At 39.8% G+C, this 24,960-nt stretch overlaps 1 protein-coding gene across 6 annotated transcripts in view; it reads left to right on the top strand.

Annotated features, from left to right (window-relative positions):
* HDAC5 (histone deacetylase 5) overlaps positions 1–24,960 on the top strand; it is a 2,571,411-nt gene that overhangs the window by 1,203,796 nt on the left and 1,342,655 nt on the right. For 2 of the 6 annotated variants that reach the window (XM_044055165.1, XM_044055164.1), the window contains one exon: positions 14,767–14,850. The exons of the other annotated variants lie outside the window; for them this stretch is intronic. In XM_044055165.1, the coding sequence (XP_043911100.1) occupies positions 14,811–14,850 (40 nt within the window). In that variant the 5' untranslated portion in view covers positions 14,767–14,810. The remainder of the gene's footprint in view (positions 1–14,766; positions 14,851–24,960) is intronic. 6 annotated transcript variants of the gene reach the window in all.

Here is a 24,960-nt window from a genome sequence, read left to right as displayed (position 1 = left end):
TGCAACCACCCCGGCTTTTGATAGTGGTCATCTACTTTTTATTACTGAATATAGCGCCAACGTTGGCAATGTTATTAATATTATTGATAAGGAGTTTAAATCCTTTCAGGATTTAACGGATTTAAGTGGCCTTAAGGACAAAAAATTCAAAACTGTTTACAGAAAGGGTTTTAATATTAAAAGAATATTGGAGCAGGATACACAATATTTTCATTTGAGAGAACATAGAAAGGGGACCTACAAGTGTGGGCGGTGTTCCCAATGTAAATATATTTTTAATAAAGAAAATGTGTATCTGGAAGGCAGAAACAGAAAAATTTCTTTGGTTAGATTTTATAACTGTTACTCATTTGGAGTTATTTACTTGGCAGTGTGCCAGTCTTGCCAGGCATTTTATGTCGGAAAGACTGAAAGACCACTTCGTAAACGGGTGTATGAACATACTATGACATACAGAAATGTAATACAAACAACACACTTTATAGGCACACTACCACATGCATTGGAGCAGTTTTTTTGTTTTTCATTTTGGATTCTGTTCATAAAGACGTTAGGGGTGGACCTTGGGAAGTTAGATTATCCCACAGAGAAACCTACTGGCAGATTCTTATAGAATCTAACCGATTTCCAGGTCTTAATGATTTTATATCCATAATACCATATCTAAAGCTCAAATCACAAAGAATTTGAATAATTTTAACATTATTTTTGTAAATATGGGATCTAGTTTATTATAGCAATAACCCACGCCTGGGTGTGGGTAATGCTAAATTTACCCACGGTTGGCGTGGTTTGGTCCCGAGGGCGAAGCCCGAGGGACCAAACAAAGCCAACCGTGGGTAAATTTAGCATTACCCACACCCAGAAGTGGGTTATTGCTATTATACCATGACATTATTTAAGAAAATAAACTATTACTTTTCTTAAATAATGGCATAGTATAATGCCTGTTTGCTGCCCTTCCGCAGATGTCTGGCATCCGGTAGTTCTGATGTACTGCGCCGCGCAGTACATCAGAGTTGTGGCAAAGCAATGGAGAAAGCAAGATCTCCGTTGCTTTTTTATAGCTATGTTAAATGAGTTTAACATATGAGACAGTTTTAAAATAAGCAACGGAGATGTCCGCTGCTTATTTTAAACTGTCTTGCTATGTTAAACTCATTTAACATAGCGAACACTAAAAAAGCAACGGAGATCTTGCTTTCTCCATTGCTTTAAACATGTCTGCTATGTTAAATGGGTTTAACATAGCGAGACAGTTTAAAATAAGCAACGGAGATCTCCGTTGCTTATTTTAAAACTGTCTCGCTATGTTAAACCCATTTAACATAGCGAGACAGTGTTTTAAAAAAAGAGTTATACTAATGGAAAAAAGTCCGGGCGGCCGGACCTTTTCCCATTAGTATAACTCGATTTACAACGGGCACGCTGGCCAATCAGCGTGCACGTTTTGGGGGGGGTCATGGTATAATATATTATTTACATATTAACATTGTACTTTTTCTATATTGATACAAAAAATTGTTTTTGTAAAATAATTTTTAGTTATTTATTTACAAAAATAGAATGTTATTGGTCTATGAGGTTAGTACTATATTTATTTGCTTTAGAATGCTTGTTGTCTTGTTTTATTATTCAGTCATTCATGAATTTTACATAATATACAGTTTTTAAAATATTTACCTGTTGCTTTAAATGTGAGTAATTATATTATTCCCTTGTTAACTACCCATTGATTGTTTTAGTATTTAAAGCTGTGGAATACTACACATGAATTTTTCTGATGAAGTCATATGGTTGACGAAAACGTGTATTTTAGTTTGTGGCGTTAAAAATAAATTACTTAACCTTTTGGAGTTAATCTATTTTTGAAACCTCATTGTGAGCTGTTCTACACTATTTCAGCCTGTTGGTGGTTACTGCATACTGGACTTTTGATCTTGGTTTTGTGGTTCGGTTTGGAGTGTTCTTCTTTTTTGGTTACTTGATTCACCATATTCTCTTATTCTGTCTCTCTCTTGCATACGTTTCATATATATATATATATATATATATATATATATATATATATATATATATATATATCTGTGTGTGTGTGTAAAACCGCAGTTGACAAAACACGAGTCCAGAAGGGGAGCAAGTGCAGACATTAGTTTTTTGTGGTCTTTGGCATTCAAGTTTCAGTATGCTCAAATTGACATTCCCATTCTTGAGCTTGTAATCTCCCCCTCCCCCCCCTCTCTCTCTATATATATATATATATATATATATATATATTTATATATAAAAACAAACACGAGTGTGTGTGTGTATACAGAGAGAGAGAAATACCTCTATAAATATATAGTAGATATTGATATGTAAATTATTCTCCCTTTCTCCGTTGCCTTTCTCCTTGAACATGATTTTTAACTTTATTGTTCATGTTTTTTCCCTTAAAGACTTGAACAGTGAAACAGTAATTTTAACTTTTATTTACACTATGTATTATTAACTCATTTCATATTTTGTTTTTGTTTTTAGGCTGTTTCTTAGCAACATCTGTTGTGTTTTGCTGTTACCTATCAAATTTTGTTGCAGTGAAGAAATGAATGATGTTGACATTACAAGTTTTTCCTCTTTCTGTCTTCAACACCCTGACATGCTTACTTTTCCCCACCCACAGAGCTTACAGAAAGTTTCTTAGATTCAGATTTGGGAAGCCCTACTACTAGTTTACCACCTTGACATTTATCTTTTTTGCAATACTTTGAGTATTCACAACACAGTGGCACTAATGTTAAAGTGTGGATGTATGGGGTACACATTTCCCCTTATCTGGATGCCTGCCTGATTCAGGCCACCTCAGCTACAGAACTTCATCAGAAGCTGTTATAGACCGTGGGCTCTTCAGTAGCCTAAAAATCACCCTGAATGCTCAGAAGACCAGCCTACACCCTGTGTAAGACAGGTGATTTACTGGATATGAAAAACTGTAGGGTACCTCCACCCCCACCCCGGTAGAACACTGTGGCAGACTTCCCAAGCAAGGTGAAATTGGCTCCCCTAGAGTTACATTGTGGGCAAAGAAACCTTTTTATTCATTGCAAAACAGTGGGACTGACAAAAGAGGATCCCTTTACACCCAAGTGAATCACCAACAATATACATACAATGAAATATTAGTAATAGATATTTTCTCTGTCCATTGAAACCAAGGACTGTTGTACATCTTTCCACCAACAACTGCATCTTAAACCAAGAAGAGAAAGAACAGAGCTCATTTGTGTAGCTGTCAGCTGGCCAAACCAGGCCTGGTTCTCTCAGATAATGATAATATCACCAAATGAACCATTGGCACTTTCACTTTTCAAGTGCCTCAGTATTGTATCACAGAAGCTTTAAGGCTGCTCTATGTAGCCATGTTTCCAGAGAACTTGCTGTCTTTCTTTAAGGAGGCAAAAAAGACACAACACAAGGAAGTTTTCATGTTGGTGTGATAAACAGAGTGTGAACAAAGTCTCTTCTTCTGTTAATTGCTCAGGTAAGGCGTAGTATACTCTTGTCTTAAGGTACATGCATCTTACATCACTGCCTGCACCGACTTGTAGCCACCCATAGCATCCAGTACAGCAGTAAACAGTTCAGTGGTCCTTAACCTCAATCTGCCTGGACATCCAGAATTGGTGCTGTGGTACCTGAACTTTGCAGTGATGTTAACTTTCTTTCCATTTGATCCTGCAAAAATAGCTAAGCTGATGTGTCTGTCATGGATGATTCTTTTCCTGGTATCAGTTACATCATCTGGAGGGACTTTTTTTTTTTTTTTTTTTTTTGCTTTCCTAGGTGCTTGTTCCTTGTATGCTTGCCAATTGGCTGACTCACTCCTTTTGGTTTGGAGCCCATTTATTCCTCTATTAGTGGGGAGTCCCCATCATGGAAGCCATTGGGATCATTATTAAAGTAGCCATTGGGGGCACCCCATGGCTGGTGTAAGAAATTACATCACTGGTAGGGCCTATAGTGACTTTCCTGTGTGTGTGTGTGTGTGTGTGTGTGTGTGTGCCCACAGATGGTTTTACCCACACAGTAATCAGGGTTTTCATTATCAGACTGGCAGAGCAAACGCCACATCCTCCATTCTGACTGCTTTCAGTGCTTTTAAGTTTTCAGTTACTCATTGGTCATCAGCTGACTTGAATCACCCCCCCCCCTCAAGGATGGGTGAGCTGGATGGGTCAGTCACTCCCATCCCTCACTACTCCTACAACACCAGAGCTGCTATTTGAACCTGGAATGCTTTTGTTATGGTCAGTACTTTATCTCTGTATTCAGTGGAGCAACACTCAACCAAAGGAATTTCTGCTCTGCAAGAGATGATGTGTAGGGAACCCTATACAGTCTTCCACTACTACCTGGTATCCCTAAAGAATAATCTTTCCCTTTCTCCAAACGATATTTCTGAATCATCTGTTAGCCAGTCCATCCAGTTGCTTGTCTTCTTTATAAGCCTGAGAGCAAGGTCAAGAAAATGTTGCATGCCGCAGATGTACACAGACAGGTATTTTATTATACTAATAGGTGTACACAAGTAAGTTGCTCATTTCTTTTGTGACCCCCGTATTCTCTAAATGGCTAAGTATGACAAGATTTTGAGCAGGTAAGGGGCCACTCCATTAGACCTGCTGTCTTCATGAATGTTTCCACTGAGAGTACCTGTGAGGCTACTACTTGGACATTCAGTCATACATTTTCCATTCACTGCAGACTGGACAGTTAACCTAGGAGCAGAGCAGGATTTGCACTACAGTCTTGTAGGGCATGTCATCCATCCATTTTTATTCTGCGTTAGGCAATATACTGCTTATAGTTTTTTATTAATTTCATTGGTTTTCTACAGCAAAGATTATTTTCATGTACATAGTACTGTTATGCGAGGGTACTCACTTTAGCTGTAGATGTTTGAAAGTATGTACGGTTTGCTTTAAGAGGTACTGCCTGTGGGACATATCTGCCAGAAAGGTGTATGTTTTTCAGTTGAATGCCATTTTAATCCTTATGTGTATAGCTGGCACTCTTATTAAAACTATTTTGGTGAGTATCATTAGGTATGGTTCTGTTTTGGGGGGGGGGGTCTTATCTTTGAAGGCTTTCATTATTTACTGCTGTGTGAAATTTCTGCTTGTGGGCTGTGCAAATGTAACTACCTAGAATATTTCAGTAACATAGGTTAACTGGACAAATGATCTACTGTAAAAAAAAAGATGGTCCATGTTTTGCTGTCATTTATGACTAGAGTTAGTCTTGACAATTTAGATGTGAGATGTTAACCACACACTTCTTTATCCTTCTACCCTTCCCTGTGGTTTAGAAGTTATCACTGAATAAACAATTGTTATAACTTCAGAGTGGTGCTGACAGCCGATGCTCATACTGCCGCTCCATGTTATTTGTCTGATTGCTATACTTATTCCCTGTTGTTGTCACTGCAGTGAGGATCAGTAAATCTTGCATTTTTCAAGCTTTCATGCCTTATGATTAGCAGTTAATTCCAAATAATACTTTTCTACCAGTAGTTAATTTCTTGCAAAATCCCATGAAACACCTCTGAAGTGTTACCTTGCTAAGCAGTTTGTTGATCGAAAGTGCAGATAATTCTACATTGCTCTTCAGTACATTGCTGTACTTAGAATCGGTAAATTTCTGAAATTGGTGCACCTTGTTTGCTGTAGCATAGACTAGATCCAGGCCTACTGAATCTAGCTTTGTTTGTATAACTTCAGCATTAATCCAGGCCTTCTTAAAAGTATTCAATTGTCTTTATTACTGCTTGCTAGTAACCTGATTAAAGTGTAGCTATCATTCTAAGCCTTTTGATTTACGCACTTGGGCTTCAGACCAGTTGTTTTACATTAAGAAGGTTTGTGGTCTGCACTGTTGTGGCAGGACAGGTAGCTTACATCCTTCTAAGTTGGGAACTGCTGATTGAAGGCTCATTGTCTGTTATTCTAAAAGTGTATTAGTTCTGGTTTAAGCACTTGGGCTTCAGGCCAGTTATTTTACATTAAGAAGGTTCATGGTCTGCACTTTTGTGGGAGGAGAGGCTGGACTCTGCCCTTCTGAGCTGGGAATTTCTGGTTAAAGGCTTATAGTGCCTGCATATTTGAACTGTTTCTTACTAAAATTGGTGTGCCTTGTTTGCTGTAGCTTAGACTGGATTCAGGCCTGCTGAATCTAGATTTGTTTGTATAACGTGAGCACTAATCCAGGCCTTCTTTTTTGGAAAAGGTTCCCCTGCACCCCAGTTGCAGGAGTGTGCAGTTAGAACTTGTCTGACTACAGGAACAGGGCTCAGTTTTGAGATTTTTTTACAGGTTAATTGGGTAATTTTTTAACTCATTACAGCCAAGTGATGTCTACAGGTGTTTCTGCAGTTACTTCCTCCTGCTCCTTTAGGCGTCAAATATTGCCTGTTCATATTTGCATTAATAATTCCAAAACTGTGCTACACACAAGGTATCAGGATATGTTATCTTGAAGCATATATGATGGCAAACACACTTGACCTCTGTTAATAAGTATTTGTTAGAAATGTAAGGTGATAACGTCATTTTTTTAAAGGCTGAAGCCACACATACTGGGAGTTAAAGGTACACACTCAAAAGAGCTGCACTGGAGGGAATGAGTTAAAAGCCTTTTCTGATTGCTTGTAGTCATCTATAGCTGTTTTAAGTGTATTTTTTACTGTTGTAGTCATTTAAAGCTGTTTTAAGTGTATTTTTTTGCCTTATCTTTAAAAAAAAAAACATTTTCCTTGTTCCCCACCTTTCTAAGCTAGTATAGTCCAGTTTTCAGGCTAGTGCTGAATTCAGGGCTATGTTACAATTTTCTGAGGTGCCCATACCTTACTTGGATAGAAGGAGGTTTCTCTGTTCACCTGTGAGAGAGGGAGCTTTGAGCAACCATCTGTCCCTGGAGGAGTGGTTCCAGCCCAGAAGTTAGTAGTTTATAGGCCATTTTGGGTTAATTTCTCTCTCTTTCATTCCCCTACTGTCAAAACCGCATTTGCACGGTTATGTACGTCTGGGCAGCACCGGTTAGCTAGGGCTAAATTTATCCCGGCTCTACCAAGTCTTCTCTTCAGTTTTTCCCTTTAAAGTAGTCTAACTCTCAACCTAAGCACTTAAAAAGCATCCTACAGTCCAGCACTTGCTAAGACCTAATAGAAAGCACTAATATACCCTGACACTTGATTGCCCAGCAGGGCAAGGCTCATTATTCACCCCTCACCAACCAAGTGACTAAGCAGCTCACCCTACTACTTAGGCATGACCAAAGGGCAATTTCAGGTATACTCTCCAGTCCAGCTGGTGAACCTGGGTATCCTGAGGCAATGTTACAACTGCCTCATGTACACAGCCCTCTCCTCCTACCACAAAACATTAACATATGTGAGAGATGCAATTATATAGCTAAATTGGAGGCTAAGCTCTCTCCACCCAAGACTGGAACAGGCAGTCATGAGGAGAAGGTTAACACTTGCACCACACCTCCAGCCTCACATAGACATACTAAACCAGCACTGGCAATAAATACACATAAGTACATGAAATCATACTTGAAGGCTCTAAATAAAAACATGCAAAAGCATCAGAGACCTCCAAAGCAGACACCCAAAAAACCTGCACCTCCCGTCACAAACCAGACAACACATAAAACAAAAAAATCAGTGTGCCGCACAATCACAGCCCTTAAGGTGAAGTAACATACCTAACACTAGTAATAGGCGACTCTGTAGTCAGGCACACTGATGTCCCACTCACTAGACTGGACAAGGAGAAGGTTACTGTTAACTGCCTGTCAGGAGCCAGAATCCGCCACATAACGCAAGCACTCAGGTCACTTCAGAACAAGTACAAATTTGACTCTGTCATTGTTCATGTTGGTGTGAATGACCTGAGACGTACCTCCCTGGACTACATGAAAAGAGACATAGAAGAGCTCTCTGATCATGTAGCCCAGGCAGGTATGACCCTGACCCTGAGTAGCATCCTGCCCTCACCAAGAATGATACAGCAGTATAAAGAAAAAAACGATCAATTTCAACAATTGGCTAAGCTGCTGGTGTCATTCAAAGGGGATCCAGTGTCTGTCAGCCTGGGACGACATGCTCGACAAGCCTTGTTGCTTCGCAAGAGACGGCTTGCACCTGTCACCCTTAGGCTATCGAATACTAGCCAAGGCTCTTGCTGCTCCCATAGTGCCTTTTTTAGGCAAGGCTCAAAAGTGAAACCCACCTCCGTAAACTGCACAAATAAAAAATTCAAGGTTATGCTACTCAACGCCAGGAGTTTAAGTCTCAAAATGCATGCGCTCTAAGCACTCCTCAGTATGGAGAACGTCGACATCTGTGCAGTAATTGAAACCTGGTTCAAGGCTCCACAGAGCACCCCAGCACTACCAGGATGCAACTCATACCACACAGTAAGGCCACAGAACATGGACCAAAACACAAAAGGAGAGGGTGTATCCATATTCATCAAGGATACCTACACCTCCAGGTTAGTGGCGCAGCATGATACCTCCGAGATCATCCATGTGCAACTAACATCAGGCAAATCTGCAATGCAAATTGTGGCCTGCTACAGATCACCCCCTCCAAGACCCAGGACCACCAGTCTGCCTTTCTGGAGACACTGGAAAACATGAAGTTCCTACCGAACACTCTGATATTGGGCGATTTCAATTACCCTACCATTAACTGGGAAAACTACTCAAGTATAAACTCCCAGGTCCAGCGCTTCCTGGAATTTATCAACTCAAATGCCCTGGATCAGCTGGTAAACTCCCCTACCAGAGGTGAAAACATATTGGACTTGGTCATCTCCAACATGGGCTACAGGTGTTCCACACCGGAGGTCAACCCATCACTGGTTAGATCAGACCATAAACCATCACTCTGGTGTCCACACCACACCACTACCTCCAACCAAGGAAACCACAGTGAAAAACTTTTCTATAGCAAACTTGACCTTACTTAAGACAGAGGTGGTAAGTTTCACAGCCCCCACGCTAAAGGATAACAGTGTCCAAGATGCAGGGACCTTTACAAGGATGCATGGATCATGCCATCCCTAGCAAACCCAAGACTCACTCCCCTAACAGAAGGAAAACAGTCTGGTGAACCTGTGCCATAAACAGGCTATACAATAGAAGAAGGAAACTAGTTCAGAAAAAAAGCAAATCCCAAGAAGGAAAGACATCCCTGATCAGTATCAGTAAGAAAAGTCCCTCATAAAATCTTCCAAAGCTAACTTTTTAAGAAAAATAGGCAAGGATCTGAAAGATAACCACAAAGCCTTCTTTAGCTATGTCAAAAATCTAAGTGTCAACTCGCAGATATGCTCTGAGCTAGTGCAAAATAGCACAAAATATAATGAACCCACTGATATTGCCAACATCCTGGCAGATAGATTCAATGCAAACTTCACCCCTAAAAGGGCCCACAACAGCACCGGAAAAGTGTAGTGTCCCAGAAATCACAGACGCACAGGTGAAAACAACCCTTTCAAAAGCCAAAAGCACAGCGTCAATGGGGCCAGTTGGTGTCCCAGGCTGCGTCTTGCACAAACTACAGAACAAACTAACCCCCCACCTAAACTCTCTGTTCAACCTCAGCCTCTCCACAGGCTGCGTGCCCATAGAATGGCACACAGCAACGGTTATTCCGCTCCCCAAAGGAGGGATCACAACTGACCCTGGTAACTATCGCCCCAAAAGCCTGACTAGCCTGGTCTGCAAGGATATGGAGCGCATCATCATGGAACTCATTAACAAAGACATTGAGAACCTCCAAACACGTGACCGGACCCAGTTCTGCTTTGTTAAGGGCATCTCATGCCTACTAAACCTGGTTGACTTCTTTGAACCCCTATTTCACGAGATGGGTTGCCAACTGGCTTACAGACAGAACTCACACGGTAAGAATAACGGGCTCCAGGTCCAACTCTAAACCAGTCACAAGTGGTGTCCCACAAGGCTCGGTCCTGGGACCCCTACTGTTCGGCATATACTTCTCAGAAGTACAGGCAAACACAGGAGGACTGTAGCTAACCAAGTTCGCCGATGACTGCAAACTGGGAGCCATAATTGACTCTCCGGCTGACACGGACATTCTCCAAAAGAGCCTTAGTCATGGTTTTAAGCTAAATGACAAAAAAATGCATAGTCATCCCGTTTGGGAAAAACAAAACACTCATGAATTACCACATAGGTGGCAGCCCCCTTAATACAGAAGAGGTAATAAGAGATCTGGGGACCCAGGTAGATAAGTAATCTCTCCTTTGACAATAATATTGCCAAAGTAGTTAGGAAATTCTTCTATGTAGCCCATCTAATTACTAAAGGGTTCGCATCTAGAAATAAAGAGGTTATAGTGCCCCTCTACTCGTCACTCATCAGACCTATCATAGAGTACAATGCCCTGTTTGGGATGTACCTCACAAGACACTTCCAACAGCTGGAAAGACCACAAAAGTACCTCACCAAGAGGATTACTGGCCTCAAGACATATGTCCTATGCAGCCCGACTGGAAAAGCTCCAGATGTACTCAGTGGCATATCGCTTACTCAGAGGTGATCTCTGCCTGACTTACAAAGCCATGTCCAATTCTGAATTGATGGACATGCTCCACCTAAAGATATCCAAGTCACTGCGAGCCACTCGCTCTAGTGAGCTAAACCTTGCCACAACAATAAATAGAACATGCTGGAGGGACAGATTCCTGTCACAGAGACTCCCCATGCTTTGGAGCAAAATTCGTAAATACATTAGGCAGAGCCCCTCACTAACACTCTTCAAGAGAAACCTTGACGGTGGATGGGTAACAGAAAATACGCCCCTGGGATCACTTCATTGGTTCTTCTTGACAGAGGCTCAGTTAATTAATTAATCAATGGGACGGCGAAAGCTGACGCAGTCTAGCTAAGCTTATAAATGCCCTCGGGCAGATAGCCTAGTACCTACCTATGAGCCTATAAATGAGGCCTCTCTGCAGAATTTTAATCCGACTTACTCCTGGATTGAACCATCTGGGCTGCAGGTGACTATGACTTAAGCTATGCTGTTACCTTCTGGCACCATGTCTGACATTGTCAGGTTTCTGAATTGTAGCAAACCACTTCTCTGCTTGATTGTTAACACTGTCAAGCTATTAGTCTCACCACTGATGGTGAACTAAAATTTGTCAACAAATGAAAAAGATAATACTTATAGCATGTTGAGGTATTAATTTATTAGGCTAAGCTGTTCTTCAGAAATGACGGTTATATCACTACAGCTCAGTCTTATTTACTTCAGTCCATTTTACACCTCAAGTATTTTCATTAATTTTTCATCTTCATAGGTGACTAAAACAATCCTATAATTACATAACTAAATTTGCAATCAACCTTCCAGCAATTATTAACCGTATATTCTCACCTCACTACAACTCAAAGCAGCCCATACTTCTCTTACAACTTGTCTGATGCCCTGATGTTCAGTCACCAGTCCACTGGTGTATTTAATCCCCCAGCTTTGCATTGGAGTTGTTATACTTATCACAACCCCCCCCCCCATGTTTAAGTAGTCACCATGACGATAGTCTTTTCCTGTGTGCTATCAAAACTATAGAGTAACCTACCAACTGCTGTCAGACAAATCCTTTCAAAAACTGAATTAAAAATGACCTTAAAGTAACACCTTATGATGAAGTGAGAGTGCATCTGTAGGACTAGTGCCACATGATCACAGTCTTAGCTAGTCTGCCATCCTTTCGAAACTTCTTTCACACTCCGAACCTAAACTAACCTTTGTTTTCTCTCTGGATTTACTTAATATGACACTGTTCTTTTTGTAGTTATGTGAATAGGCTGTGCTCTACCCCAGTTAACAAATTCAAATTTAAAATAAATAAAACTCCTTATTGAATTATAAGCTGTAACATAATTATCTTAAAAATTTGTGGTAGTGCAGTGCGTGAAGTATATTGTATTTATCTTTCTTTAAAAATGTATGTGTTTGTCTTGAGTTTCCTCTATAGTCCTTTATATACTCTGTCTTCATTTGTGTCTTACCATGAAATGTTTTCCTGTCCTTTCTTTCTTTGCTAAGTCAGATGGTCCTTATATTTCCACTTACATTTTAACTTTCTTTATGTGAGTTTAAAAAAATTATAGGTTCATAGGTGTATACAAGTCTAATGACCACTGGGACCTTTATAAGCCTAGGCATGCCTTCCAAAGATATCCTGCAAGTTTGAGCCTTAGTGGTTATTGTAAGGGGAATATGTAAGCTAGGGTATGATTTACAGACTAGAGACATAGGTCTAGGTGCTAGACCTGGGGTTGAATTTCCTATTTCCCATCCAATGGTGGGCTAAGAAAGAACTCTGCTTCACATGGATATGAAGCCTGTTTCAAAAGAGCGGAATTATTTGAGACACGTCTGTCCCTCCAGCATATCCTATTTGTGTCTGAAACAAGGTTCAATTCCCTAGATTGAGTAGGTCTGAAGCTGTTGGTTTTGCAGGTGTGCTAAAGGTCCATCAGAGCAGGACCCAGTGATGCCTTGCATGCCAGGCACAGATTGCCTCTCAGTAGTCTGTAGGAAACTGAGTAAACAGGTAAGGCTTTGAGGAAGTCTACTTAGGACATGTTGTTTACATCTTTACATCCTCTATTCTTTTTTGTGAGGAACCTCTGTGGACATTCCAATTGCTTTGTGTGCCTGCTTAGGCAAAGTAGCAGCATGAGAGGTGTTAACTCTTACAGAGTGGTCTAGCTACTTGTAGAAAATAGACAAGACTATGAATGACACTATTCAGTTCAATCCTAGTTAACTTTTTTTAATTTTCTCACAAGCTACTGCTGAGGATGATACTCACATGTACTATCCCCTGAATCCTCACTGTGGGTTTGGCAGCACTGCTATCAAGCTTTTTGCCCAAGTGGGTGCACTGTTTACTGTGAACCCTCCAAGTGATTAGTTGTGATAGTTGTGGTCACTGACTCCTCAGTAAGTAGACACTCTTAACTGAATAATTGTTTGATATACGGGACTGATTTCTCAACTTCCTTTTTAAGGTTGGTGTAAATTTTTTTGGCCTTCTTTACAGCTGACTGTCAGCTGAGCCTGAGAGCTTCTCTTTGTTCACCAGGTCTACTGACCTCGACAACCCCCCCCCCCCAGGCCTTCTGTAGCCAGTATTTAAGACCATTGAGGAGACTGATGCATTGAGGAACATTTTTTGTTATATCTGAGTTCCCACCCCACTGCACATACATACTGTCTTGGGATGGGACAGTACAGTGGGCAGCTCTGCTAATGCCTTGCTTCCCTGATGACAACCCCCCCCCCCCACACACACACACACACACATATCCGCCATTGATTAGCCACAAGGTGCATCAGTGTGCATGCCATCACCCTTCCCCCCCAGCCATGGACATGCACATTCTCCATTGTCATTATCCCAGATCCTTGAGATGCTAATTGAACTTAGGTCATTTTGGTCATAGTTGAGGCTTTATTTCTTTGTGCTACTGTGCTGGCTAAGGGTGACTGAATTTCTGACACCTTCATACAGTCATATTTGTAGTGCTGTAGGCTGAAATTAAGGAATGCATGCAGGTCCTAGATCAGCTGGAGAGTGAAGGTTTGAGCCCCTTGAAGTCCCATTCCTACTGGAAAGGGTCAGTGCTGTGAAAGGCACGTGTGCAGACCCTCAAGAGAATGTGATTGTACTTCTTACATCTTTAACAGTACATAAGAGTTTGGCATAGCATTCTTTACTGTTAGCTACAGAGAAAAGAGCTTAGATATGGGTAACCTCCCAGTTACCCTGAGATTAAAACTGCACCATTCACTTTCCACCTGGGAATGTTGCTTCTGTCCATACTACTGTCTGTTTTTGACTGCTCCAGGTATCCAAAAGGCCACATTTCTTTGAGGAGTGGGGCAATTTGCCTGAAGTTGTCCTTTTAGTTAACATCGCTCTAGCAAGTAGTATAGTGGCAGGAGTAGGGAAATATGGAAGTGAAGATCAGGGAGTGTCTGAATGAATGGCTGCCTTGACTAAGGAAAGACAGCCTGGAAGGGCTGATAAAAAAAGCTGAACAAAAATTAATCTGAAACACAAATTAATTTTAGGTTAGGGACAGTCAGCTGCTGCTGTTTGAGTTTCCTCTCTGTTATTTATTTTCCATTGTAAACACACTGTATTTATCTTCCCTGCAGGCCTCAAGGGCTGCAGCTGGTACTATGCATTTGCCGCTGAGAGAAAGAGAAGATCAGGTGGTGGGTGGTGAAGTTGTCATTTGGAACAATGCATATTTGGAAGTTGAGGCTGGAATTTTGCCTTGGGATTCCCCCTGGCAGCCAGCTGTATACTTTTGCGAGTATCCCACCCCCACATCATGCAGTAATAGGATGCTATGTAGGTGTGTTTCATCTGCCAGACGGGTTAAGTTAGGTAGCCTCTTCAGTGTTATGGCAAAATTCCTGCTTTTTACAGAGAAAGCATTTTTACACTGATCAGGGAGGAAAGCATCACTTGAGTAGTGCATGCCTGTTTTAACATGTTTACTTGCATAGATATTTAAATACCCCATTAAAAAGCTTCTGTTAGTAATACTAAATATTATGCAGACTTGCATGCAGAGATCACTTGTGCACTAACTTTCTAAGAAATAATTTTTTTTAGCTAGTTGCACTGTGTCATCACTTCCTTTCCTTTCCTGCCACAGATGGTGCTTTCCTTAAGTTACGACTTGGCAGCATTTAAGTCCGGATGTGTACAGTGTTTTTCTTTCGAGGAGTTTACTGCAGCAGTAAGTCACAATGTTTAGATTGCTCAGTGTCAAAATGGTGCCTTTTCCTAACATGTTTACATTACCTGCTGTTGCCCCTGTACAGGTTAGTGCAACTTTTTGCCCACATTACTAATGATGTCTTTGTACTTGTGGTCCTCATGTAAACAGTTTTGGCTTGCACTCAGATCAGTTCTTGTCACCATTTCAAAAGGATGAGTTGCTTAAAAACATATTTTATAATTTTGCAAGTGTGCCCTTGTTCAGTAGTCCACTTTTGCCTGACATTGTCAGGACAGTTTCCAGCTATAGATTTCAGAGGTACTGAGTCTCTTCCAGAAACTTTGTGTGACTAAACAAGAAGGTCTCACACATCCCCACAATAGTGCTGCGTGAGGCCTACCACTTGTTCTGAGCTAGGCTACCTGGCGATGTGCATATAAGTAACAGAATTACAGAATTAATGGAAACAGTGGCATAGATGTCTTTTGTAGTACCCGGGTGTGATCATTTGAAGAACAAAAAAAAAGACGTCCACTTCTTGTACTGGCATACGGGCATGCATACTATGTAGCTACTACATGGAAAGAAAAAAAAAGAATTAAAGAATTTTTTTTCCAACTGTACCAAATTGCTTGCTTCAAATGTAGCAAGCAGATGCTGCAGTTTAGACCCAGCATTACAGTGCTCAGGTTTTAGTTTAAAAGAAAATTATTTTATTTATTTATTTTTTTAAGACTGTAGCAAGTAGTTGCTACAGTTTATAACCTGTATGCATACCTGTCAACCTGGAAACATCAAAAATCTGGACAAAGGCCCATGAAAAATAGGTACAAATCTGTAGGCTGATTAACATAAAATTTGCATACATACTTATGTAACCATGCCCACTCCAATGGGATTGTGGAGTACCATCTTTCAGACACAAACTGAAGAAACCAAAATATGGCCTCAGACTGCCCAGCAGTCATTCCATTGTCCCATTATTTGGCTGTTTCACCCCATTTACCATAAACACTGTAATGTGCATACTGCTTTACTTCTACAATGATTATTTGCATTTCATTTAAAACTTTTATTTTACATTTTGTAGCACAAACACTAATAGACATCTACAAAGCAATACAGTCTCACAATGAAAATAGATTTAGCATTAAAACTTCTCTGCCCTTGAAACTCACATTAATTGAAACAGCATTGAAACCCACATTCAAAGAAAATACATCTGTCCAATGGTGGATGAAGATTACCTTTGGGCTGTTTTCAAATAATAGGCCCATTGCTCACAAAACTTACATGTGTTCTTTGATTCACCTTCTTGACTGTATTAAATTATATTCCTTGTATAATACAGCACACTTGTTAGAGCATGTTTTAAATTGATTATTTTGAACATTTTTACAGTAAGCAATGAAACAAAATGCATGAACCAGTAATGACAAAACTTCCTGGTTTCAGAACATTTCCATCATAAAAATCTACTCAAACTTCTACAATCCACCAATATTAGTAAATATGCACAATCTCTGCAGAAGTAAACGTCATCTAAATAATTCCACATTAAATAGATCTGTAACTAATGAAGAGGTTGCTGCTAGCAAACAACTTTATATTTCATTGTTTCATCTGCAAGAGAAGTGCCTGCTGCCCTTGAAGAATAAACTGCCTATGTTACATTAAAAAATGATAAGCTAGTAATATTTCAATAGGGAATGGATGTCAAACTGATAACAGGTTCATAGTTACTAGGTGTCTCTACCAAAGGAGGACATTCTCAAGACTGCAGCATCCATCCACCCCCTTTAAAAGTACAACACAGTACAGTATCAGCAATCCATCTACATACTGTGGGAGTAGAACCCACAGCCTTCTGCAGCAAAAGCAAGTATACTACCTGTTGTGCTACTAACAATGCAAGTAGACTTTGTATAAGCAGCACTTAACTTATCTTTTCCTGAAGAACTGTTCAGCACAAGAAATCAGGAAAAAAGCCAAAATGTACTGGGGCAGGGATAAAGGCCCAAAACCGGGGACACATTGTATAATCTTAGAAAGTTGCTAGAATAAAATGTTGTTACCATGTGTTTCCTGAAAGATAGGAAGACTGAAACTTAAATGGGTATCATCATTTAATGAACTCAGTTCTCACTGATTTGCCAGAAAACCATAAATTTTATTTTTATTTAACATTTATTTACTGGGAAATTCCAACTTGGAACAAAGTCAGTTTTCAGCAGAGCCTCCAGACGCATGTTTTTGTATCATGAGAGAAAAACAGAGCACCCAGAGGAAACCCACACATACACAGGGAGGACATGGTTGGGAGGGTGGCCTAATGGTTAAGGTGTTTGCCTTACAAACACAAGATGCAGGATTTGAGTCTCACAAGGGATAATTGGCTAAGCTTAAAATGGCTCGCAAGGGCAGTTAGCTTAGTACTAATCTATGAACCTATGAACCTATGCAGACTCCACACAGAAGTCACTTCACCCAAGAATCAAACCAGAGAACCTGTTGCTGTGAGGCAATAACAGTACCGCTGCACCACTACACCATCTGAATTTTAAGAGGAACAGACCAAAGGTATGAGCCAAATATTTTGTGAAAATTTGTACAGTTGAGAGCTACAACTCTTTCATCCAGAAGTGGAGGTATGGGTAGAGAACTCAGGATCTTGCTCCTTGTACCTAAGGTACAGTGTTTGAGCCTTAGTAACCCTAACCACTGGGTATACCTACCTGGGACATTTTGCAGCCCCACACACACACACACACACACACACACACACACACCCCTGTGTGTGACCAGTATGCTTGCGGCAGATCCACACACACACCCTTTGTGTGACCAGCATGTTTGTAGCAGATCCACACAAGTAAGAAGAACCCGAAAGAATCAATAAATGCAGTGTGACCAGTAATTTAAATCACTAAATGGTCATCTAGTAAACCTAGAAAGAATCATCATCAGTACATACAGTGTGATGGAAAGAACCGTTCACCACAAATTGCTCAATTAGTGCTAACACCAGTAATTCAAATGAAATGCATGCAACTCCTAAATGTTGAGATTTTACTTTACTTGTCCTCCAGGTGTCCAGTGGCTGGCATGCTACTTTGGGTGCCCAGAAACAAAGTACAGTGAATCCCTTGCACCCTCAGCCAATTCCGACAGGCCTGCAGGCTGCCCATGAAGCTGACGTCACCACACACACCTCTGCACATGAAGACGTCAGCCCAAATGCCGGAAAAAAATTTAAAAAAAAAGTCAGGAAATTTGGAAATTAAGGGGTGCCACTCGGGAATCGTGGCACCCCATTATTTGGATCTCTAAAAACAGTAAAAAACAGAAATTTGGTACAAAAAAAAAAAATATATATATATATATATATATATATATATATATATATTTTTTTTTTTTTTTTTTTTTAAACTGTAACAAGCGGTGCTGTAGTTTAGACCACACAGGGAGTGCTACAGTACTCAGGTGTGACTGCAAATGCAGTACTAGCTTTTCACAGCCAATATGCACTAAACTAAAGAATGACAGGATTGGATAGCAGATCATGTCTCCTAACACTTTGCACATGGGGAAGTTTCCCCCTTTTGCCCACCCTAGCTACTCTACTGACTGGAAGTGACTATTCTACTGAACCCTCAACACCAGAGAAGTGATATTTTGATCCAGATTTGAGACTTGTGTTGCCTGCTAACAGTATTTTTGTTTGGAACTGTTTTTCATGTTTCCCCACTGTTATATGCATGTAGTTGCTAGTAGCTAGTTAGCAATGTTAACTTCTGTTGGCTGTTTGTTTGCACTTTCTTGTTTTAATTTGTGTTTGTTACATGGTGTAGTACTTGTTTGAGCTAAGTTGCATGATTTTTTGAGTACCTGAGTAACAGAATTACTGAAGTGACTACTGTACTGGTCCTTCAGCACCAGAAAAGTGATGTTTAATTTGAGACCGCTGTTGCATGCTAATACTATTTCTCATTTGGAACTTTTTTTACTGTTTTGTCTTTGTGAATTCACTTGTAGCTAATTAGCAATGAGTTTCTTTTGTTTGCTCCTTGCTTTGTCTTGATTTCATCTGTGCTGTGTTGTACAACCTAGCGCTTGTTTGAGCTGAACTCTTCAGTGTTTTACATCTGAACAATAGAATTACTGGTCTGGAAGTAACCACTGTACTAATTACTCAACATCACGAAAGTGACTTTTTGAGCTAAATTTGAAACTTGTGTTGTTTAGTACTGCTTTTTGTTGTTCACTGAAGAAGGAGACATCACACTATTCTTGACATTCATTTGCTAGTATTTAAGGAGCATTGTGTTTCTTTTAGTTGTTTACTTGCTCTGTCTAGCTTTAATTAGTGCTGTACTGAACAGTTTAGTGCTTATGTGAGTTGAGCTGCCAAGTGCTGCCCAGTGTGTAGCAACAAGTCAGGCCACACTGTGCTGAAGCCAGTCCGTGCACGCTTATACTGTACTCCTTCAGCTGATCTGAAATCTACTCTGCCCCAAAAATCTGTGCAAGCAATGCAGATTTATTTTGGTACCTGGATTTTTTATTTTATTTTATTTTATTGTGTTTGCTCAGTTGTGTCACCTGTCTGTCATTTCCTGCTACTTTTAAATTGTACTGAATTTGCATAATTTTGTGGCAACCAAGCCTGCATTCTTTGTTTACTTATTTTTTGACACTGTTGTCTGCATTCTTAAATCATTGTTCCTGTACTTTACTGTGTACATAGTTGGTGCTATTCTGCCTTATTGTAACTTACTGTACCGTGTGCATTGTAGCTTTTATTCTGCCATACCAGTAGCACCCAAGCCTGTCTTTTTTGGCTTATTTCGTAACTCAGGAGCAGTACCTGTGTTATTCCAGTTGTTTTTCAAAAATTGTAGTGTTTCTGTCTTCATAGCATCCAACATTTGATTGGATTTATTTCCATAAATAGGGTACTTTGTAGCATATCGCAGTGTATTGCACATTATGGTATTGTATATAAGCACATTTTGTCTGCTTCTACCTCTTATTGGAGTAGTTGTACTCCTGCAGGTAGATTACTCACTGTACAACTCCAGAGTAGTTTGTACTCCGTTAAACAGAGTACTGGTTAACATGTAGTAGCTGCTTGATCCTCAAGCCAGGGAAATTGTACAAGTGAGTAGTTTGTACTCCCTTATTCAGAGCACTTTATAGCTTGTAATAGCTGCTTGTTCCTTTAAGCTAAGAATACCTTAAGTGGGTAGTGCTCCCCAACCTCAAATATGTCCTACAGCCTCCCTTACCTGTTCTCAAACCGCAGATACTACTTTCATCATTTTATGACCCATGCCTCTGGCATTATGACACAGTCTGATCTCGCCCCCTTTCTTGATAGCCTACTTCCAGTAAGTGTCTTGAGGCAGTGTAGCACCTGTCTCATGCTTAGCAACCGTGCAGTGCCACTTAACTCCAAAACCTGTAAGACCTATAGATACATACTTTTCCTGCCTAAACTGTTGCACCAGGCTGCTTTTGGCAAGCACTTTATTTTCACACCAAACTAGTTACTGCACACCATCAGACATTTAACCTATGCTGAGACTAGTAAAAATAACCTACCTAAGTCTTCTTGAGTTTGCACAAGAAAATCTCAGCCTCACACACGGAATGTAACATCATCTTCCACATTGTGTCTGCATGTAGCTTCCAAACTAGTTACTACAGAGGCATTTAGATGCCCATGTGGCTATGAAAGCCTGCTACCATGCAGGAAAATGACTTGCTAATTGGTAGCTTTACTGTGTAATACACTAACTTCACACTTAATAGGCTAGACAAGAACAGGGTGACACCAAGCTGCTTGTCTAGGACCAGAATTTGAGATATCACAAGGACCATAAGAACCCTTAATCCTAACAAATATGACCTACCGAAACACATGACAGAACTTGCTGTGCATGTGGGAGAAGGAGGGAAGACACTGGACTTGAGGAGCATCTTGCCATTATCAAGAACGATTGAGAAATCTCAGGACAAGGTAATTGGCTTCAGCACTTGGTCAAGTAGTTGATGCCATTCGGAAGGGATGCAGTGCTTATTAACCTGGGATGAGATGGTAGGGCATTTGCTTGGGCAAGGATGGCTCACACCTATGGCATGAAGGCTTTCACATGTTAACAGTCTTCACATTGCCTTTTTTTAGGCAGAATCCACTTACTGGCCATTCCAGCATAGCAGTTTGAGATTTAAGCACCATTAAAATGGCACTCTACTCCGTCCTAATAGTCTTAACAGAAAGATGTCAAAGCTTGAAGCTCTTCTGCAACTTGAACACATCCATTATCTGTGCACTCACCTAAACGTGCTTCCAGTGCAACGAAATGCACTTCCTCTGTACCAGATTTCCATGCCTAGCATGCTTTCAGGCCTATGGGTAACTTTGGGGGAGGGTTTGTTTTTGTCAGAAGCCCATCACCTCACACCCAATTACTTTGATCCTAACTTAGTGCCCCTGGAAGTCTAAATTACACTCTACAAAACCAACTACTGTATAATTTCATTTTACAGATCTCTGTTGGTAAACTTGGGAGGACCATTATAACTATCTCACTGCACCGAAAAGCTTGACTGTCAAACTTAACACTATCATGTTGGGAGACTTTAACCAACCAACCATTGATTGGCATACTTACTCCACAAAAAACAAATATGCTTAGCATTTCTTGACATCAGTAATGCAAGTGCCATAGAGTAGATTGGTAAGTTCTCCACTGGGGGCCAACCCTCTTGATGTGGTGCTTACTTGGGCCCAGTTTGTACCCCATCCTGCATCACCTAATAGTAAAACTATAACTCAGATACTTTGGCCAGGTAATGTGAAGACAGGATTCACTAGCGAAGACATGTATGCTGGGAAAGATCAAAGACAAAACAAACGGGGAAACACAGGCTAAGTAATGAGTATAAAATTTGCAAGAACTTAAAGAAGCAGTTCTTGACAGACAGGCCTGGCATGCTACAGTTCTTGATGGTCATATTCATCTAAATGACTGAACAACAACCTGCAGCATCTCAAACACCCGTACAGAATCTGGTGGTATTTAAGATGGGGACTCACCATCCATGGGTTGCAGGGGCATTGAGCAGATGCACTTGATTGACAGCAGTTTGACTCTGCACTAAACTGTTCTAACTACAGTAGTCAAATGGTTAACCCTTTAAACAAATGTCACAAAACAATAGATCCTCCTTCAAAAAAGTGAGTTTGACAGTACCTAGGGATTGTTTACAGTCCAATGGATATGGAACAGTGGGAACAATATGCAATATGCAGTTTTACTGAAATCTATTTGTTACTGATCTATTGATTATCTCCGTCAATGTTGCATGTGTTAGGCAAAAAGCACAGTGAGTCCCATTTGAGCAGATATCCAGGTGTAAAGAAAAATGGTGCTTTGCAAACATATATTGCTTAGAAATAATGTATGTACAAGCAAGTAGCATAAAGGCATGTTACATATTATAATGAAAGCATTTAATTTAAGTCTGTAACTGCAAAGGCTATGCATTTCAGCTTAGTTTTATCACTGATGTCCAGCCCTTAGCCTGCTCTTTTGTACACAGACATTTTCCCTTTCAAGTTTATCAAACTTTCATACTTAATGACACTGGTAAAATGCCTTTGCTTTCTGAACTTTATGTATGTATGCATTTATTTTATTAGCTATCCGTGTTATATTTCATTCAGTGCTTTATGAAGCAAGTGAGAATTTTGAGTGGCAAGAAGCAATGTGTGGTGCCTCATTATTTAAAGTATGTTATTTCTGTTATGAAAAGTATTTTCTGTAGTATATTACTAATACTTAGCTCAAGTCTATTATTTATATATGTTGTCATGATTTAAGTAGCAATTGTTTGTGTACATTTAAGAGTTATAATGGCATTTTAAGTGCACAATAACATCACCTTAGTATTGGTGACAAAAGAGGTGGCCCTACATAGCAGTATTCTGTTTCACAAAAAGTGAGTCCCACTCTTTAATATCGTTATACAATTGTAATGTACACTAACAAATTAACAAAGCTCACCATTAAAATAGGTTTATAACCCAAAACCTATTTCCATTCTATAAAACAAACTTCTCTAATATATCAAGTGTTCCAATGCTGTGACCATCTTCAAAGCAAATCTAGGTAAGTAGATGGGTAGCCACACCTCAGGGATTACCCATATGGCCTTCCTTTGCAAGGGAGGTGTTTGTTTAGAGTGTTTCAGGGCTAATGGATCCTTATAACGTCCTATTTAACAAGTGCAGGCATTTTTGGTAGCAGTACTAAATTCAACTCAGGTGAATGTCTTACTTCCACAGGATAATATTCAAGACATTTCAAGCTTCGTAATTCATAATTCTTCTGTTTACAGTCACTGAGTGAGAGTTTCACTCTGGGACATCTATCTTCGTGCTTCTGAATAACTCATGTAATGCAAGGCTTCACAATGGAAAGCTTCAGTGTTTGGTCATGTGATTTCATGGTTGTATAAGGAGGGGTTTTACTGTTTGAATTTGTCTGAAGAAGTTCATTTGACTTGAGTGAACGAAAGTGCTCACACATTAAAGTTTTGGTTTACCTTTGGAGTTGTGACCCTTTGTTCCTTACTTTATTAAAGTCTATGGACACAACAGACGCTTTTCCTATGCTTACATCACTGAAGGCTAATCTTGTTTTTCTTCAGTGAAACCAGTGCAAGGAAACCTTGTATTTTTAAAATTAATTTATATCTAAACAAGATGTCAACAACATTTTCTGATTTGGGGGGGGGGGGTGCTGTCTGGAGTTTATACATGGCATGCAGTAGTGCTAAGGTACGTTTCAGAACATTGGCAAATAACTGTAAGGAACATAAGAAATTAGTCATTTGCCTGTCTGGAAGCACTAGTCTGAGTTCTCCAGGCAGCAAAAAAGGAATTATTCTGGTCGGCTGATCCTCATAACTCATCAGAAGGAATCTCGCACAGTATTCCAAATCCTTACCAAAACATTGTAGTATATTATCTTCAGGCTGAGGATTGAGAGCACATGTTAGGACTTGTCATTTTACTTCCACCTTTACCATTACGATCCCCTACAATAATTTTAGTATCTTTTTTTTGTTGTTGTTGTTTACAGAAGGTGCTGGAGGTCCTCTTAATTGTTCAAACTTTAGTATCTGTAGTTAGAGAACAAGCTTGTGTCACTGTAAGGTTGATTGGCTTGCTTTGTAGTCTCAAATTATTCTAGTATTTCTGGGGTTGTAACCAAGCACTGCTTTTGACACCCTATTATTAACTGCGGGAACTGCTCTACACGATTATTTTTCTTTTCTTTTTATACTTATGCATGTTTCTTGTCCACAGTAGAAGATCTGATGATTATCTGACACAGAATGCTTCATTCCAGTCCATTTTGTAATGCTTCAGCAGGAATAGTGAAAGTGTGTGGCATCCCATAATAGTTTTTAAATCATGGGATGGTGTATGAAGCTTGAAACTATAAGCAAAATAATTGTATATCTATATCTATATCTGTATATATATATATATATATATATATATATATATATATATATATATATAAAATTATCTATATGAGGTTTGATTAGTAACTTGCGCAATGCTCGCCTAATGTTTCTCTCTAAGCTAGTTCTTTTTCTTTCGGCTTTTTCATGGTCAGGGGTTACCACAGCTGAACAACAGTGTGAGAACAATTGGCATTGGAGATTTACGGTGTGGAGTTTCTCTGTAAGCCTTTTCTAATTATCATTTTTAAGTTATTCTTACATATTTGTTGTGCATTGGGTCATGTTTATTTATTTACTACAAAGTAACGTTTTATAATGTCATTTTATTTAAGCCTGTTGTAACAGTTGTTAAAAGTCTGCTTCCTGGGACTCTAATGTAAGTTAGCACAGTTAGACATTCCCAGGCAACAGTTATGAGTGAGTAATTTCTTAAGTGAATCGATGATTATGAATCCTTTTCAGCCATGAAGCAGGCCACAAGAGACAATGTAATTGCCGTATAATGGACACTTTAGACTGGCCTGTCAGACAGCATGTTTTTGGAAAGAGGGGAAAACTCGAGTCTTCACTGGGGAACCCACAGAT

This window comes from Protopterus annectens, chromosome 13.part0, assembly GCF_019279795.1.
Source record: "Protopterus annectens isolate FY-2018-M chromosome 13.part0, PAN1.0, whole genome shotgun sequence".
Taxonomy (NCBI): domain Eukaryota; kingdom Metazoa; phylum Chordata; order Ceratodontiformes; family Protopteridae; genus Protopterus; species Protopterus annectens.
This window is presented reverse-complemented; position numbering and strand designations above follow the sequence as displayed.